Source organism: Malus sylvestris, chromosome 12 (genome assembly GCF_916048215.2).
Source record: "Malus sylvestris chromosome 12, drMalSylv7.2, whole genome shotgun sequence".
NCBI lineage: Eukaryota > Viridiplantae > Streptophyta > Magnoliopsida > Rosales > Rosaceae > Malus > Malus sylvestris.
Genome location: NC_062271.1, coordinates 17,736,989 through 17,756,887, shown reverse-complemented (window position 1 = coordinate 17,756,887; position 19,899 = coordinate 17,736,989). Strand labels below are relative to the sequence as shown.

Below are 19,899 nucleotides of genomic sequence, written 5' to 3'. Positions count from 1 at the left end.
GACTGAAGCTTAACACTTGTACAATGTAAGTTTATTTGTAATAATACTTCAAGTGATCAGCGTTCCATGGATGGCCAAAGGTCTTGCCATTGGAGCTTCTAAGCTTGTAGGAGCCAAGGCGACTGATGCCAACAACTTCAAACAGTCCATCCCAGTTTGGACTAAATGTTCTTTCACTCGGGACTTTGTCGCAGAGTAATCTTTTCTTCAATACCCAGTCCCCCACTTTGAAAGAACGAGGTTTGACCCTTGAGTCATAGTAGTTGGAGATGCGCTGCTTGTAGGCTACATTCCTCAAGTGAGCCTGGTTTCTGTGTTCCTCGACTAGATTTAAGTTGAGGGTAAGTTGTTTGTCATTTTCGCTTTGCACGTAGTTCTGGACTCGGAACGTTGCTTGCTCAAACTCAACTGGGACAATTGCTTCTGTACCAAAGGCAAGTGAGAATAGGGTTTTTCCTGTTGATGTCCGATACGAAGTGCAGTTTGACCAAAGAACTTGGGGTACAAATTCTGGCCAACAACCTTTAGCCTTGTCCAAGCTAGTTTTCAAAGTTCGCTTTATTATTTTGTTGATGGCTTTAACTTGTCCAATAGACTGGGGATGAGCTGGGGAGGCAAAACATAAGTTGATGTTGAACTTAAAGCAGAACATCCTTGACTTATTGTTGTCGAACTGTTGCCCGTTATCAGTAATGGTTGCCAAGGGTTCTACTTCGGCCCACTTTGTGAAGTAGTCAACTGCAACGATTGCATAGCGGACCTTGCCCTTCTCTTCAGGCATTGGGCCGATCAAATCAAGTCCCCATTGGGTGAAGGGCCAAGGGCCAAGGGCTGATCATAGGAGTGAGCGGCTCGGAAGGGGAGTGAGGAATAGTTACGTAGCGTTGACACTTATCACATGAGCGGGATATTCTGATGGCATCTTGGTGGGGTGTTGGCCAGTAATATCCTTGGCGAAAAGTCTTGTGTGCTAGGGATCGAGATCCAGCATGATCTCTGCAGACTCATTCATGTATTTCCCGAGGGATAGTTTCCACCTCTGCGGGCGTAAGGCATCTTAGGTATGGTAGGTTAAAACCCCGTTTGTAGAGTTGGTCATTAATGATCAAGTAATGGGTAGCCTTGTATCGAATTTGCTTAGCTTGGACTTTGTCACTTGAAAGGGTTCCATGAGCAAGTAATCTATAAATCGAGGTAATCCAACTATCCCCCTGTTGTAAGTTGCACACTTCCGCAGCCATGGTGCTTGGTGTTGCCAACAATTCGACCTAAATTTTTCTCCCAATCTTATCTTCCACCGCTGAGGCGAGGCAAGCCAAAGCATCTGCATGACTGTTTACCGCTCGAGGAATTTGGGTGATCTGGTAGTGGAAGTGCTGGAGCAACAATTGTGTTTGTGCCAGATATGCTGCCATGGAGCTATCCTTAGTGTCAAAGTTGTTGGTGACCTGGTTAACCACCAATTGGGAGTCACTGAAGATATCAATTCGTTTAACCCCAAGGTGTTTGGCCAAACGTAAGCCTGCTAGGAGGGCTTCATATTCAGCCTTATTATTCGACGCATTGAATTTGAAACGAAGAGCATACTCCATCGCCACTTTTTCAAGTGTCGTAAGGACTAGTCCTGCTCCACAACCCTATTGGTTGGATGAGCTATCAACATATAGACTCCATGCTGGGGCTGTTGGTTCTATTTTCTGAGCTTCCGAGGGTAATGAAACTATTTCTTTAGGCGTAGAAACAATGTCAACAAGATATGTGAAGTCGGCGATGAAGTCTGCCACTGCTTGGCCCTTCTCAGCTAGCTTTGGTTGGTAGGAGATGTCAAACTCACCCAATGCTATTGCCTATTTAGCATTCGCCCTGAAGTGTCAGGACTTTGGAGCATCTGTCGAAGATGATGATTGGTAAGCACGATGATGGAGTGTGCTTGGAAGAAAGGGCGAAGTTTTTGAGCAGACATGACCAATTCTAGAGCCAATTTCTCAATGTTGGACTATCGTGTCTCTGCATCTTGTAAGGCCTTGCTAGTGTAGTAGACAAGCCGTTAGACATTACCATTATTTCGAATGAGAATGGAACTTCCTGCTGAAGCCGATACCGACAGATAGATAATAAGAGTGTCACCAACCTCAGGTTTGGAGAGCAGAAGGGCTTTACTCATGTAGTCTTTGAGGTTCTTGAATGCCTCGGCACATTCAGCAGTCCATGTAATGTACTTCTTACTTCCCTTAAGTTGAAGAAATGAGCACATATGTATGTGGCCTTAGAGATGAACCTAGTTAAGGCTGCCACCTTACCAGTAAGGCTTTGGATGTCTTTTGAAGTTATTGGTTCCTTCATGTCGAGGATTGCTTTGATCTTCTCGCGATTAACCTTAATGCCTCGTTGGCTTATCATGAAGCCTAAGAATTTGCCAGAGCCTACACCGAAGGCACATTTGTTAGGATTCAACCTTATTCGATACCTCTTTAGAATGGTGAAAGTTTCAGATAGGTTAGCGATGTGTTGGTCAACATGTTTACTCTTGACTAGTATATCATTAACGTAAACTTCCATACTTTTCCTAATTTGTTCGGCAAACATTGAATTGACTAGTCTTTGATAAGTCGCTCCTGCATTCTTTAGGCCGAAGGGCATGACTTTATAACAATATAGTCCCCTGTTAGTAGTGAAGGCTGTGTGTTCTTGGTCCGGAGGGTTCATGAAGATTTGATTGTATCTTGAGTTAGCATCCATGAAGTTGAGGAGTTCACACCCTGCCATAAAGTCTATAAGCCTGTCAATGAGAGGAAGAGGAAAGCTATCATTCGGGCATCCTTTGTTTAGGTCGGTATAGTCGACACATATTCTCCATAAGACCTTTTGGAGTACGAGACTTTCTTTGGTCGGATTTTTCTTAACAAGGACCACATTTGCTACCCATGTTGGGTAATTGACTTCGCGGACGAAGCCTATGCCTTTTCAACTTCTGCCTTCATTGCTTTGTATTGTTCAGCGTTATAAGATATTCGCTTCTGTCTCACTGGCTTGGTCTTGGGGTCAATACTTAAGCGATGACAGATGATATTGGGAGAAACGCCTGGCATGTCCTCGTATGACTCGGCGAAGACCTCAGTATTCTCTTGCAAAAAAGAGATCAATGCCAACCAAATGGGTGGTGACAAGGTGGTGGCAATCTTCACCATGCGATCCGGATAATCTTTTGAGATAGAGCCATTCTCCAACTCTTCAGCGGGTTGTGCTTGCTGGGTGAAAGAGTCATCTCGAGGATTGTCAGGTTGACTGTTGCCACCGTGAAGATCCAAGTTGGCTTCGTCTGGGCTAGTCTTTATGACATGGTCATGTATAGACAAGGTTTTCTTGGGCACAGACAGGTGATGTTGCTTGACCGAAGTGTTGTAACATGATCGTGCACTAAGTTGATCTCCTCTGTTGTAACCATTGCCATAGGGGGTTGGAAATTTCATCAACAACATATGTGTGGATACCATGGCCTTGAGATCATTGATGCCTGTGCATCCCAAGATGACATTGTATGCCCTTGGGCAATCAACCACCAGGAAGTTAATGGTAATGGTAGCTGTGTAAGGGCCTGTACCAATGGTGAAAGGTAAGTGTATGCTCCCCAAATGTTGCACGATATCACCAGAGAAGCTTATCAGAGGAGAAATCGAGCGATCGAGCAAGTGTTCAGCTACATTAAGTGCCTTGAAAGCTTCAGCAAACATGATATTGACCGAAGCCCCCGTGTTTACCAGGATTCATCGTACTTCAAAGTTGGCTATTTGAGCTTCCACGATCAGTGGGTCATTGTGACGGTAGACGATACCTCTTTCTTCCTCAGGGTAGAAACATATTGGATCTCAGTTAGGCTTTTGATACTTGCCTCCTCTGATGTCTTCTACATGAAACACTTGGTGGCCAGACTTTAAAGCTCGTTCACTATTTTTCATGGCCCTGTTGGAAAATTTAGATATGGTGTGCCACCCCTTATGGAATATATCACATTCACCTAGCGTTGGTTACGGTTACCCCTTGGAGGGTGAATGAGGAATTGATCAATTTTTCCTTCACATGCCAAAGCTTCAATATGATCACGAAGGGTGATACACTTCTCGCCGTCATGGCCGTTATGCTCGTGGTAGCAACAAAACGTGCCCGAGTTCTTTGTGGGCTTGGAACCCGATTGCCTCGACATTGGCTTTGGTATCAGGTGTGCTATACTAGGGTAAATGGCCACGCATGTGGCGTTCAAAGGTGTGTATGTCTCATACCTCGGGGTAGGGCCTGTCCTGACATGTGCTTGGCCTACTGTGTTGACTGCCTGGGGGCGGGCATTATCGTGGCAATACCCTTGGTTATCGTGATAGTGTCCCTTACTTATTTTACTAAAATGAGACTGGTGAGGATGAAAGTCTTTCCTTTTGCCCTGAGATTGATATGTCTGTTAACTTGGGAAGTATTAAGTAAGGCAGAGGGAGGCATCGCTGCCCTTTGGAATGTCGAAGTCTTTTCATTTGGTTGGATCTGGCTTCCACTCCCTACTTGCTGATAAGGGGTGGCTGTGTGGGGTTTCCCTTGGTATGTCATTGCCTCGGCGGAGGCATGGTTATAAGCCTGGGCCATCACCTTAGAGTAAGTCTTCCTAGTGTTGGCATTGATCATGTACTTAAAAAAACAATCACGTAGGCTTGCCGTGAAGGTTTTAAAGGCAGTCTTGTCATCTGTCTCGACATAACGAGAATACTCATGGCTGAAACAGCCAGCATACATATGTAATGACTCGTTTGGCTTATGGTAAATAGTGTACAAGTCATCCGCAGAGTGCAAGCGATCGGTCTGGAAAATGTGTTGAGAAACAAACAGTTTCCTCAATTCCTCAAATGAGTCTACCGTCTCAGGTGGAAGACGGCAATACCAGTTAGAACTCTGCCAAAGAGGGTGGAGGGGAAGAGAAGACACCGCTCTTCATCGGTGTGCATCTGGTATTCCATGATGGACTCAAAAAGGTTAAGGTGTTCAATCGGGTCCTCCTTTCCAGTATAGAGTTGTAAGCCAAGCTTCTGCTTTGTCTTTGCTTGGAGGGGGTGTCGAGGATCCTCCTTGTAAAAGGGCCAGACCTAGGTTGGTTCCAATCAGGTATCTCAGCTTGTCGTTCAGCCTTCAACTTGTATACTTCTTTAAGGAGCTGTAGGACAAGAGGGTCCTAAGTGGAGTCATGTACCACTGGAGCTTTCTTTTGTAAATCTCCATCTCCTCTTGGAAGTAGGAAGGTTTGATCAAGAGCATGTGATTTTTCCCTGGCCTCGCCGTACTGACTTCCAAGTTATGTCTGTCAGAACATCTTTGAGTCCTTTTTACCTTCGTGTTCCTTTAGGACTTGTTTCCCCTTCCCCAAATTGGTAGCTGGCCTAGGGCATGGGAGGGGACCGAGTCTTTTAGAGACCCTTGGTTCATTGATCTTCGAGCTTACATGAATGGGATTGTCTTGACGTTGCTTTAGAAAGTCTCGACAGTCGCAAAAAACGGCTTTCGATCATTCCACTTTTTCTGTAAGGAGGTGCCTTCCTCCACTCCTTCTGCTTTGGGTCGAAGCAGCTGGGTTGAGAGAAGTCTCATGTTCGTCGCCATTTTGATGAGTAACTCGCTCCTCAACAGGAATATCCATGTCGAGGGCAGATGACCCTTCGTGTTGGGGGGCACCCAGTTGATGGTTGATGTCCACAAGGGCAACGAGCTCATGTGTTTGAGTACGCCTAGTTTCGTGGAACGTCTCAAAAAGCTTCTCATACTGCTTCTGGATGACCTCATTCTTCATTACTATCTTGTTGTTCTGAGCTTCTAACTCGTCGACTTTAGCTTGAAGAGCAACCTTCTTTCGTTGCTTCGCATTAGGTGCAAGATGGGTGTCATTGTGTGTTGTGGCTTTCTTCGCTCCCCATGTTGGAGAGGGATGCCTGGTCAAAAGAGAGTGTACGAATGGTGGAAACCAGCTTGACAAAGCTGAAGAGAGTGGGAATAAATGTCGTTCCCACAAACGGTGCCAAATGTTGATGCACAAAATCAGTGAGGACTTTCGTACAACAGAAAGTGTCAAGTTTGTGACCTTCGTTAGATTGCTTTGGTCATTAGTGTGGATAAGTATGCAAATGGATAGAGACAGGCAAACAAACATAAGATGTACGTGGTTCACCAAGATTGGCTACGTCCACGGAGTAGAGGAGTTCTCATTAATTGTGAAGGGTTTACACAAGTACATAGGTTCAAGCTCTCATTTTATGAGTACTAGTGAATGATTGAGCACAAATGACATTAGGAAATATTGTGGGAGAATGATCTCCTTTTTTAGAATAGAGTTTCTAGCTTTGTTTTGACATTGACATGTGTCGTGTTATGATTGGCTTCTGATGTTGACACGTGTCGAACCATCATTGGCTTTTGATGTCGACACGTGTCACGCTGTGATTGGCCTCCTGGTTGGAGGGAAACTCTTCTGGGTCCTTGACGGTATAACGTTGATCGGTGCTTAGTAGTTTCAGGATTAGTGAAGTATGGTATAAACAAGTCATTCTTTTATTGCAGCCACAAAGTAGAAGAAATGAAACAAGCCAGTGGGATTTCCATAAGCAACACTGCCACCAAAGGCAGATTGAGGAAAGGTGGTGGTGCGAACACCCGAGCCAGTGTGAACATCGAAACTTTACACACCTTCCCGATGAACCATAACAAAATGTGGTCAAAAGTGATTGCAAACTAGATTTGGGGAAAATTTGATGAAAGATGGAGTGAAGTCAAAAAGGAAGAATCAGAAGAAAACATAGATTGATGATGGATGAGGGATGTGAATATGTAGGTAGAAAAGGGGATAGAACAACTGATTTGAGGATAAAAAATAGGTTCAATGGCTTGTGAGGTGGAAAAATCAAGAATTTCAGGAAGGAGAACAATGGGAAAACAGTAGTAGAAGGAAAGGAAGGGGAAAACAAAAGGAAGGAAAAGGCTACCACCGACCCCAGCCGGAGCTAGGGTCGGCAACAGAATTGAAATCTGGAAGAAAAGAAAGGGCAAACTCACACAAACAGTGAGAAAATCTCTTAATGGGAGAGAAGGTCTCTCACCGACAAGGGAGAGAAGAAAAGCAAACCCCCGGCCGTGCATGTTATGGTGATGTATTTTGTGATTCACAAGGTATTGCTTTGGATTCTTTTGCGTCGTCCATGAAATTTTCTAGTTTAATTGTAGCTAAGGTTCTTGCTATAATTGAGGCTATTTGAGTTGCTTGTGTGAGTGAATGACATCACATTTGGTTGGAGACAACTCAACTATGGTGATTCACTACTTAAACGCTCCTAGTTATATTATTCCTTGGTATTTGCGTGTTGATTGGAGCAATTGCCTATGACAAACTAGACAGATACATGTTTGTGTCTCCCATATATTTTGTGAAGGCAACTGTGAGACTGATGCCTTAATTAAGTTTGGTACAGATCACGATGCATATTACTAGTAGTGCAACTTTCCTTCATGTGCAACTTTTGCTTATATTCATGATTTGACTGCGTCTACCAACTATTGTTTTAGATGATTTTTATCATATTTTTGCTGTGTAAGTGGGGTTATTTTATTATGTACCTCTCATTTGTATTTCATTTAAAAAAAAAAGATTATGGGAATGAACACCATCACTCAGTTCATTAAAAAAAAAAAGAAAAAGAAAAAAGAGGACCAACTCTTTACAGTTAAAGCCAATGTTCGTCGTAAAATCCTTCAAGGTAACTTATATGCTTCATTGTAAAAAATTTGTGCCCACTGTCACCAAGACATGTCTATATGAACATAGAAGTTGAATTCCAATATTGTAGAAAAGCTTCTTAATTCTTTATGTTGCTTCTGTTACTTGATCATGAAGGCATATATGGTGAGGCAAAGTCGAACATACTATTATCTTAACTTTTTAATACTGATTGACGTGGTACATAATACAAGAGTTTCTCATTTTTTTTTATAATGTACCGCGTATGAAATGATGCCATGATTTTAAAAGTAGACTATGAGTTCGTGTCGATAGGTTTATCGAAAGATGCTTGGGTCCATGGGGAAGGTAGGTATAACCAATGGCGGATTCAGGAGTTTAAATTAGGGTGGTTCCAATATAAAAGCTCCAAAAATAAAAACAAGATGAAAATATCATTGAACAAATAAATGGAAAACTACAATTTTCATTCATAATCTTTTTGCTAAACAAGCTAGAAATACTAAATTTGTCCACGACGGGATCTCATACTTCGGAAATGTGTTGTTGATGCACAAAATCAGTGAGGACTTTGGTACAACAGAAAGTGTTAATTTTGTAACCTTCACTAGATTGCTCCGATCACTAGTGTGGGTAAGTATGTCAATGGATAGAGACAGGGAAGCAAACATAAGATGTACGAGGTTCCCCAGATTGGCTACATCCACGGAGTAGAGGAGTTCTCATTAATTGTGAAGGGTTTACACAAGTACATAGGTTCAAGCTCTCATTTAGTGAGTACTAGTGAATGATTTAGTACAAATGACATTAGGAAATATTGTGAGAGAATGATCTCTATTTATAGAAGAGAGTTTTGAGTTTCATTCTGACATTGACACGTGTCATGTTGTGATCGGCTTATGATGTTGATATTGGCTTCTGATGTTGACACATGTCGCACCGTGATTGGCCTCCTGGTTTGAGGGAAACTCTTCTGGGTCCTTGACTGTATAACATTGATCAGTGCTCAGTAGTTTCGGGATTGGTCAAGTATGGTACAAACAGTGCTCCCCTACGTTCCCGAGTGAGGGAAGCTCCTCGGTTGGGAACTTGCAAGATCCAAGCCATTGAGTAATCACGAAACTTCTAAGTACCGAAGTGTGGTATCATTTTCACTTGCCTTATCTGTCTCATATGTAGATATGGCATCTTCTCTGGAAGTACTTTTCTTCCATCCAGGGATGGTATCTTTAACCGATGAAGATGCAGAAGGTAATGTATCAATTTCACTCGAAGCTTACTTGTAGTTTCGGGCTTAGTCAAGTGCGATACCCTATAGTAGAAGTCTCCCAAGTCGCCGAGTTAGGAGATGTGCCGAAGGAGGTAATAGATAAGGTAAGCAATAAGACTTCCAAGCAAGCAACCTGGATCAGAGGTTCAACCTCGGCTTCCGGTTAATTGTTCTCCTTCTCATTGTGTCGTAAACAACAACAAAGATAAGGAGAAGCAAATGGAGAAGAGATGATATGAGATACTATTGCTTTTGAAGAAGTAACTTTCCACAGACTTATTCTTGAACTAGGCTGGAGGGTTTTCTGGTTTCCTCCAGAGTATATAGCCTACTCAAGAATTTAAGGGTCAAAACAAGTCCATCAAATCTAGAGTACGTTCGACCCTGATGATATGGGATACTTTTGCTGTTGACATAATAGTGGATGTATTGACATGTGTTTTGTTACGCTTGTATTCACATACTTCCTTGTATCCTTCTCACTTGCCCTATCTGTTCCTCAGGCAGAAGTGGTATCTTTTCTGGAAGCATAAGATGTTAAAGATGAGTACTCGAGAGCAATGCCAGGTAAGTAATCAGGCAAAGGGTTCCAGGCAGTTAATTCCTGACCGGAAGCTTGATTCCAAGTTTTGACTAATTGCTCTCTTTCTCCTTGTCTTGCAGGTAAGAACAAGGCCAAAGGAAAAGACAGGGGAAAAGCATGATATGGGATACTCTTGCTTTTAACCCTGATGATATGAGATACTCTTGCTCTGGTGTGGCTTGTTTGCAGAGGTATTATCGGGGGGAAAATAAGCTGAGTATTTCGAGAGACTCTGCTGAGAGTGCCCTCTCGGATGTGAAGAAAAGTTGAGCATTTTTTTTTGCAGGTCTGCGTGGCTGTGGAAGATGAATGTTGACATATATAGGAATTGTCCCAACAGCGAGTGGTAACGCTGTTCCTTTACCCTTCTCGATCATAGCAATGTAGTGGGAGCTGCAAGATTCACGTGTTTTAACTTTGTCATAACACTTTGAAAAAGTGGTTTGTAGTATCTGGAAAGCTGATGTTGCGTGTGAAGATTACAGACTAGCTTTATCCAAGGAAATCTAGCTCTCGAAGTTCGGAGAGCGGTGCCTCTTCGGTTTTGAACAAACAATCCTATCGGGGATCTAGCTCTCGAGATTCAAAAAATGGTGCCTCTTCGATTTTTGAGAAAGCAATCATGTTGGGAGTCTGGCTTTTGAGATTTAGAGAGCGGTGCCTCTTCGATTTTTGAGCAAGTAATCCTGTTGGGAGTCTGGCTTCTGTTGGGAGTTTGGCTCTCGAGATTCGGAGAGCAGTGCCTCTTCGATTTTTAAGCAGGTAATCCTGTTGGGAGTTTGGCTCTCGAGATTCGAAGAGCTGTGCCTCTTCAATTTTTGAGCAAGCAATCTTGTTGGGAGTGTTTTCTTGAATGTGAGTAAAGGTTGGACATTTTTGCCAGTCTACCTTGCCACGGAGCACGGAGGTTAACACACATAAAGACTTTCCAATTATCAAGCAGTAGTGCTGTTCCTTTACCCTTATGGGTAATAGTAGGGTAGTTGGACCTTCAAAATTTATGTGTTTAAACTTTGTCAGAGATCTTTGGCAAAGTTATATGTGGTACCCGAGGAGCTGATGTTGTGTGTGAGGATTGTCGACATATTTTACTGAGGAAAATCTGCTTCTCGAAATCCGGAGAGTGGTGCTTCTTCAATTTTTGAATCAACGGCCCTGTTGCCCTTTTTTTTATAGGAGCACCAATTGTGTGCAAGAAGTACATTTAGAGGGTTATTGCTTGTAGAAATTTTCCCTTATTTTTGTACTTCAGAGATTTATTACACCTTATTTCTCCTTCATCATTTCTGATAATGTCTGGCCTATCCGACAGTCATTTTGACTTGAATTTTGGTAAAGAGGCAGCGATGCCCTCTCAAGACAACATATGGCACCCATCCTTCTTATCCATTACTGGTCCTCTTACCGTTGGGGACTCTGTGATGAAGAATGATATGACGCTGCGGTGGTGGCCAGGAACCATCTCATTCCCAAAGATAACAAACTACTTTCCAAACGGTCTGATGAGTTGGTTGTTAAGGATTCTCTGGCTCTCAGTGTTCAGTGTGCAGGTTCTGTGTCTAATATGGCCCAACGCCTATTTGCTCGAACTAGCCAAGTTGAATCATTGGTGGCTGAAATGATAAGTTTCAAACTGGAGATCAGAGGGCTCAAGCATGAGAATAAGAAATTGCACAGGCTCGCACATGACTATGCTATAAACATGAAGAGGAAGCTCAACCAGCTGCAAGAATCTGATGGTCAGATTGTACTTGATCATCAGAGGTTTGTTGGTTTGTTCCAAAGGAATTTATTGCCTTCGTCTTCTAAGGCTGTACCGCGTAATGAAGCTCCAAATGATCAACCTTCGGTGCCTCCTCCTTCTGGGGTTCTGCCTAGTACTGAGGCTCTAAATAATCACCCTTCAGTGCCTTCTCTTTCAAGGGCTTTGCCGACTGCTGAGACTTCTCCTGAGCAACCTTTGTGAAGGCTCCCTCTTATTTGTTTATTTTGATTCATGTATATGTACGTATTTGTAACTTATCGGAGATATCAATAAACAAGTTTTGCTTCATTTCAACGTATTGTGTTAAATACACCAAGGCTTTCTTCACTAAGTTCTTTGAATTTTTTCATTTGTTGAAGCTTGTATGTTGAAGCTTTGTGAGTGAAGCATGTATGTTGAGGTAGTGCTCCCTTAATTTCCCAAGTGAGGAAAACTTCTCGGTTGGAGACTTGAAAAATCCAAGTCACTGAGTGGTCGTGAGACTTCCGAGTATCAAGGTGCAGTAGCATATGGTAGGAGTCCCCAAGTCTCCGGTCGAGGGAGTTGATGAATGAGGCATTTCCTTTCTATGTGGTAGCCCAAAACTCCTCCTTCATATATATTTGTTATGAAAGTTGTTAGGCCCAAAGAAGAGGAGGCCTAGGCATTTTTTTTTCCTTTCGATTTTTTTTTTGAATTGTTTTTTTTTTCTTTCTAATTTTCTAATTTTTGAATTTTTGAATTTCCAATATATATATATATATATATTAAGCTTTGTAGTTGAAGCTTTGTAGGTGAAGCTTTGAGGTTGAAGCTTTGTTGGGTACCATGAATTGATTTTGCTTTACACTATCTTGATCAAGATAGTGTAAAGCTTTTGTATGTGAAGCTTTTGTGTTGAAGCTTTGTAGGTGAAGCTTTTGTGGGTAAAGCTTTTGTGGTGGGTGAAGCTTTTGTTGGTTGTTGGTGAAGCTTTTGTAGGTGAAACTTTTGTGGTGGGTGAAGCTTTTGTGTTGAAACTTTGTAGGTGAAGCTTTGGAGTTGAAGCTTTGTAGGTGAAGCTTTTGTGGGTGATCTTTTGTGGTGGGTGAAGTTTTTGTGGTGGGTGAAGCTTTGGAGTTAAAGCTTTGTAGGTGAAGCTTTGGAGTTAAAGCTTTGTAGGTGAAGCTTTAGAGTTTAAGCTTTTGTTGGGTACCATGAATTGATTTTGCTTCATACTATCTTGATCAAGATAGTGTGAAGCTTTTGAGAATTTGTAGTTTTCCTCCATTGATGAAGCTTTGTTGAATTTCCCTTTTTTTTTTTTTGGGAAATTAGAAATTTGAAAATGTGGGAGAGACAACATATACAAATTTTGCTTCCACACTGTTGAACAAGAGATTGTGATGCAAGCCACACCTTGTAATAGTCGAAGGTTTGGATAAACCATATACATTGAATTTGCTTTGAATTATCTTGATCAAGAGTGTGTGAAGCTTTTAAGGATTGTGGTTGAACTCCTTTGATGAAGCTCTTGTTGGCACCATAAATTAGTTTTGCTTCACACTGTCTTAATCAAGAGTGTGTGAAGCTTTTGAGAATTGTGGTTAAACTCCATTGATGAAGCTCTTGTTGGCACCATAAATTGGTTTTGCTTCACATTGTCTTGATCAAGAGTGTGTGAAGCTTTTAAGAATTATGGTTGCCCTCCATTGATGAAGCTCTTGTTGGCACCATAAATTGGTTTTGCTTCACACTGTCTTGATCAAGAGTGTGTGAAGCTTTTGAGAATTGTGGTTGCCTTCCATTGATGAAGCTCTTGTTGGCATCGTAAATTATTTTTGCTTCACACTGTCTTGATCATGAGTGTGTGAAGCTTTTGAGAATTGTGGTTGAACTCCTTTGATGAAGCTCTTGTTAGCACCATAAATTGGTTTTGCTTCACACTGTCTTGATCAAGAGTGTGTGGAGATTTCTACGAATTGTAGTGTTTGCATTGTTACAGAGGGGAAATGTCTGAAGCAGATGCAAGAGGGCTGAATAGCTTGATCTTCGTATGCCATGCACTGAAGTTGTTGTTGGCTTGCAATAAGACTTTGTTGGTAACTATAACTCTTGTTGGGCAGCCTCTAGTTGAGTTGTTAAGCTTGAGGGTTTTTGATTATTTGTGAATGCTAGGAGTTCACATGTACAAGTTGTACCACTTGTCTTCTGGTAGGTGGAATGAATGGTGAGTTGCTTTCATCACTTGGTTGGTGGTACGAAAGTAAGTTCCTTCATCACCTTTCATCACATTTCATCACATGGTTGGTGGCATGAGGATGAGTTCCTTCTTCACTTGGTTGGTGGCAAGAATGGCAAGTTGCCAAATAATATTAGAGTACGGGTTGTACATTTCATCACCTGGTTGGTGACATGAATGAGAGTACGGGTTGTACATTTCATCACCTGGTTGGTGGCATGAAGATAAGTTCTTTCTTCACCTGGTTGGTGGCATGAGTAGCAAGTTGCCAAATGATATTAGAGTACAGGTTGTACATTTCATCACCTGGTTGATGGCATGAAGGAGAGTACATGTTGTACATTTCATCACCTGGTTGGTGGCATGAAGATGAGTTCCTTCTTCATATTTCATCACCTGGTTGGTGAGAATAAGGGCAAGGTGTCAAGGCACATTGTAGCAAGTGTCGAATGACGCAAAGTATGTTGAACCTTTTCAAAGCACAGTTGGCTTATGTATGAATGTGCTGGAATGTACGATTGAACAAATATACTATGAAGTTGTTTGTTTATTTGTATAGTTTTGTTGACATATACTTAGACTTTGTTTCATGTTGGAAGCATTCAAGTTGAACCTTTGAACTCGAGTGTTTCATTGCTAGGAATGTAAGATGATTAGGACTGAGTTGTCTAAATCACCTCTTTATTGAATTCATGCCAAATAGTCTTCGTTACATAGGATACCGAACGGCTGAAGTTTAACACTTGTACAATGTGAGTTTACTTGTAATAGTACTTCAAGTGATCAGCGTTCTATAGATGGCCAAGGGTCTTGCCATTGGAGCTTCTAAGCTTGTAGAAGCCAGGGCGACTGATGGTAACAACTTCAAACGGTCCATCCTAGTTTGGACTAAGTGTTCCTTTACTCAGGACTCTGTCGCAGAGTAATCTTTTCTTCAATACCCAGTCCCCCACTTTGAAAGAACGACGTTTGACCCTTGAGTCATAGTAGTTGGAGATGCGCTTCTTGTAAGCGACATTTCTCAAGTGAGCTTGGTTTCTGTGTTCCTCGACTAGATCTAAGTTGAGGGTAAGTTGTTTGTCATTTTCGTTTTGCACGTAGTTCTGGACTCGGAACGTTGCTTGCTCAAGCTCAACTAGGACAACTGCCTCCGTACCAAAGGCAAGTGAGAATGGGGTTTCTCCTGTTGATGTCCGATAAGAAGTGCGGTATGACCAAAGAACTTAGGGTACAAATTCTGGCCAACAACCTTTAGCCTTGTCCAAGCTGGTTTTCAAAGTTCGCTTGATTATTTTGTTAATGGCTTCGACTTGTCCATTAGACTGGGGATAAGCTGGAGAGGTAAAACATAAGTTGATGTTGAACTTCGAGCAGAACATCCTGAACTTATTGTTGTCGAACTATCGCCCGTTGTCAGTGATTATTGCATTGGGAATGCTAAATCTACAAAGGATGTTCTTCCATACGAAGTCTTTTATTTTTGCCTCACTAATGGTTGCCAATGGTTCTACTTCAACCTACTTTGTAGTAGTCAACTGCAACTATTGCATAGTGGACATTACCCTTCCCTGGAGGCATGACCAATGCTAGACATGGCCATTGCTAAAGCCAATTTCTCAATGTTGGAGTATCGTGTCTCTGCATCTTGTAAGGCCTTGCTAGCGTAGTAGACAAGCCGTTTGACATTACCATCATTTCGAATGAGAACGAAACTTACTGCTGATGCCGATATCGACAGATAGATAATGAGAGTGTCACCAACCTCAGGTTTGGAGAGCATATGGGTTTTACTCATGTAGTCTTTGAGGTTTTTGAATGCCTCAGTACATTCATCAATCCATGTAATGTACTTCTTACTTCCCTTAAGTGCTTTGAAGAAAGGAGCACATCTATCTGTGGTCTTAGAGATGAACCTAGTTAAAGCTGCCACCTTGCCAGTAAGGCTTTGGATGTCTTTTGAAGTTACCGATTCCTTCATGTCGAGGATTGCTTTGATCTTTTGGGGATTAGCCTCAATGCCTCGTTTGCTTATCATGAAGCCTAAGAATTTGCCAGAGCCTGCGTCGAAGGCACATTTGTTGAGGTTCAACCTTATTCGATACCTCTTCAGAATTGTGAAAGTTTCAGATAGGTTGGTGATGTGTTGGTCAGCATGTTTGCTCTTGACTAGCATATCATCAATGTAAACTTCCATGCTCTTCCTAATCTGTTGGGTGAACATTGAATTGACCAACCTCTGATAAGTTACTCCTGCATTCTATAGGCCGAAGGGCATGACTTTATAGCAATATAGTCCCCTGTCAGTAGTGAAGGTTGTGTGTTCTTGGTTTGGAGGGTTCATGAGGATTTGGTTGTATCCTGAGTAAGCATCCATGAAGCTCAGAAGTTCACACCTTGTCGTAGAGTCTATAAGTCTGTATATGAGAGGAAGAGGAAAGATATCATTCGAGCATCCTTTGGTTAGGTCGGTGTAATCAACACACAATCTCCACAATATCTTTTGGAGTATGAGACTTTCCTTGGTCGGATTCTTCTTAACAAGGACCATATTTGCTACCCACGTTGGATAATTGACTTCGCGGACGAAGCCTATGCCTTTGAGTTTTTCAACTTCTGCCTTCATTGCCTCGTACCATTCAGCATCACCAGAGAGGGTAAAGGGGAAGAGAAGACATCGCTCTTCGTCGGTGTGCATCCGATATGCCATGGTGGACTCAAGAAGGTTAAGGTGTTCAATCGGGTCCTCATTTCCAGTATAGAGTTGCAAGCCAAGCTTCTGCTTTGTCTTTGCTTGGAGGGAGGGTGTCGATGATCCTCCTTGTAAGAGGGCCAGGCCTAGGTTGGTTTCAATCAGGTATCTCATCTTGTCATTTGACCTTCAACTTGTTTACTTCCTTAAGAAGCTGTAGGACAAGAAGGTCCTGAGTGGAGTCATGTACCACTAAAGTTTTCTTTCATAAATTTTCATCTCCTCTTGGAAGTATGAAGGTTTGATCAAGAGTATGTGATTTTTCCCTGGACTCGCCGTACTGACTTCCAAGGTATGTTTGTTGGAACATCTCTGAGTCCCATATACCTTCATGTTTCTCTAGGACTTGTTACCCCTTCCCCAAATTGGTAGCCGATCTGGGACATAGGAGGTGATCGAGCCTTTCAAAGACCCTTGGGTCATTAATCTTCGAGCTTACATGGATGGAATTGTCTCGATGTTGCTTTAAGAAGTCTCGATAATCGCGAAAGACGGCTTTCGATCCTTCCACTCCTTTTGTAAGGAAGTGCCTTCCTTCACTCCTCCTGCTTCGGGTTGAAGCAGCTGGGTTGAGAGAAGTCTCATGTTGGTCGCCATTTCGATGAGTAACTCGCTCCTCAACAGGAATACCAAAGTCGAGGGCAAATGACCCTCCGTGTTGGGGGGGTACCCAGTTGATGGTTGACTTCCACAGGGGTGATAAGCTCGTGTGTTTTAGTATATCTAGCCTCGTGGACCATCTCGAATACCTTCTCATACTGCTCTTGGAGGATCTCATTCTTCATCGCTATCTTATTGTTATGAGCCTCCAGCTTATTGACTTTAGCCTGAAGAGCAAACTTCTTTTGTTCCTTCTTTCGTTGCTTCGCACCAGGTGCAAGAGAGGTGTCATTCTGTGTGCTATGGCTTCCTTCGCTCCCCATGTTGGAAAGGGATGCCTGGTAAAAAATGAGTGTACGAATGGTGGAAACCAGCTTGACAAAGCTGAAGAGTGTGGGAATAAGTGTCGTTCCCACAGACGGTGCCAAATGTTGATGCACAAAATCAGTGAGGACTTTGGTACAACAGAAAATGTTAAGTTTGTGACCTTTGCTAGATTGCTCCGGTCACTAGTGTGGGTAAGTATGTAAATGGATAGAGACAGGGAAGCAAACACAAGATGTACGTGGTTCACCCAGATTGGCTACGTCCATGGAGTAGAGGAGTTCTCATTAATTGTTTAGGGTTTACACAAGTACATAGGTTCAAGCTCTCCTTTAGTGAGTACTAGTGAATGATTTAGTACAAATGACATTAGGAAATGTAGTGAGAGAATGATCTCTATTTATAGAAGAGAGTTTCTAGTTTCATTCTGACATTGACACGTGTCGTGTTGTGATTGGCTTCTGATATTGACACGTGTCGCGCTATGATTGGCTTTTGATGTTGACACGTGTCGCGCTGTGATTGGCCTCCTAGTTTGAGGGAAACTCTTCTAGGTCCTTGACTGTATAACGTTGACCAGTGCTCAGTAGTTTCGGGATTGGTCAAGTATGGTACAAACACGTGTCATGATAGTTTCATTGTCAATACAAGAAAAAACATTTTTCTCAATGTAAACAACTAAGCTATCATTTAACCATTGATCTCCCATTCTGTTGCGGAGTGGACTCTTTATGATATTCATGGCGGAAAATGCTCTCTCCACTGAAGCAGTTGCAACAGGTAAAACCAAAGCCAATTTAATAAGTAAATACATATATTGAAATACTCGATGCAACCTTTTTTCCACCATTTTCTTAGCAAGATCACCAATGCTTTGCAACTGAGAAAAGTCACTTCTCGAACGCATAGAATGAATATAAATATCAAGTTGATCTTTAAGTGCCAATAGGTCTTGCTTCGTAAAATCTTGAGGGTACAATTGAGCGAGGCGAAATAGCTTTTCTTTGTCAAAAGCTGTAAAACAATCATTTGGACTCAAACTAGCCAAACAAATGAGCAATTCAGTACTTGTTTCATTGATGTGATCATTTAACTCTGTAAGCTAGGAATCAATGACAAAAAAAAAGAGCTCCACTTTGTAACGATGACGGTTGGTCTTTTTGTGGGTATTACGATGCGACCTCCCATGAGCTACATATGTCTCATCCATGTTAATACCCTCAATATGATGTTGGACACAAAATGACAATACTTTGTCAACCAAAAGGTCAAACCCCTCATCATTCCTCATGTAGAGTAGTTGTTCTTTACATGTGTTGACTAAAGCCATTGAATTAACAATCTCTTGATCATCCTTTTGTAATGCTTGTGATAAATCATTCGTGATTCCCAATATAGATTTCATCAAAAATAGGAGAAACACAAACTCAAAAGATTGTATGTCTTTCAATAACCTATTTGCTTCGACCACACAATCATTGGTATTATCATCAACAATCATTTCAAGCACATTAACCACGGATGAGAACATAGTAATTAAACTAATCAAAGTACCATAATGTGAATTCCATCTTGTAGCTCCGGCACGTTTGAGACTAGTTTCTTGATTTAATCCTCGTCCCGGCATAAGAGAATCATTTTCAAGAGCTTTTATAAGTTCTTTTTGTTGCATCTCTCTAAGTGCATCATGACGCTTACATGAAGCTCCAATATTATTTACCACATTATTAGCCAATAGGAAGAATGTGTTAACATCAACATTATCCTTTGCTACGCAACAAGAGCTAATTGGAGTTGATGAGTAAAGCAATGAACATAGAATGCACAAGGTTGATCATTCAAAATCTTTGTCTTGAGTCCATTGAACTCACCTTTCATATTACTAGCACCATTGTAACCTTGCCTTGGTAAATTGGAGAATCTCAACTCATTGAAATGAATGAAGGCATCAATAAACTCCTTTAATGTGTTTGAAATGGTGTTGGGAACATGTTGAACTCCTACAAACCTTTCAATGACTTTCCCATTATTGTCCACATAACGCAAAACCACCACCATTTGCTCCTTTATAGAAACATCACGTGCCTCATCAACCAATAGAGAAAAGAACCTAGCATTCTTTATATCACTTATGATAGTTTTAATGGTTTCAATATAACATGAATGAACAAGATCTTTTTGAATTGAATGAGCTATTAGCTTGAGATTTCCCGGAGCTTTATCTAATACAATGGCCTTTATTTTCTCATTATGATCCGCAAGGAATTGCAAGAGCTCCAAATAGTTACCTCTATTGTTTGAAGTGTCATTTTCATCATGACCACGAAATGAAAGACCTTGTTGCAACAAAAACTTAGTGCAATCAATTGATGCATTCAAGCAAGTGCGATAAACCATACGAGCTTCTTCTGACTATTTGACCACAATTGTTTCAATATGTGTCTTTTGATTCATTAGATTACCAGCAGCTTCAACAGCTTTATTGTGAAAGCTACCAACCATTCCCACATGTTTTTCAAAACAGGCTCTTGTGTGCTTCCAATTTTGAAAGCCTACCTCAGTAAAGACGTCATTGCCTGATTGATCAAAGTTGACTTTGAATAGATAGTAATAAAAGCAAAATGCAGCATCTTTAGATATACTATATTCCAA

At 41.7% G+C, this 19,899-nt stretch overlaps 1 protein-coding gene across 1 annotated transcript; it reads right to left on the bottom strand.

Annotated features, from left to right (window-relative positions):
- Positions 1-18,349: 18,349 nt before the first annotated feature.
- Positions 18,350-19,644, bottom strand: LOC126592204 (uncharacterized). Its single transcript, XM_050257930.1, has 2 exons — positions 19,119-19,644; positions 18,350-19,017 (listed from the first exon to the last, which is right to left on the bottom strand). Exons 1-2 carry the CDS (start codon positions 19,642-19,644, stop codon positions 18,350-18,352), a joined length of 1,194 nt encoding a protein of 397 aa, XP_050113887.1.
- Positions 19,645-19,899: the final 255 nt, after the last annotated feature.

Excerpts from the sequence above, each read along its gene's own strand:
- LOC126592204 (XM_050257930.1), bottom strand. The coding sequence starts at position 19,644 with ATGGTTTATCGCACTTGCTTGAATGCATCAATTGATTGCACTAAGTTT. Across the intron at positions 19,018-19,118 it reads TGGTGCTAGTAATATGAAAG|CAAAGGATAATGTTGATGTT; the intron begins GTGAGTTCAATG and ends CTTGTTGCGTAG.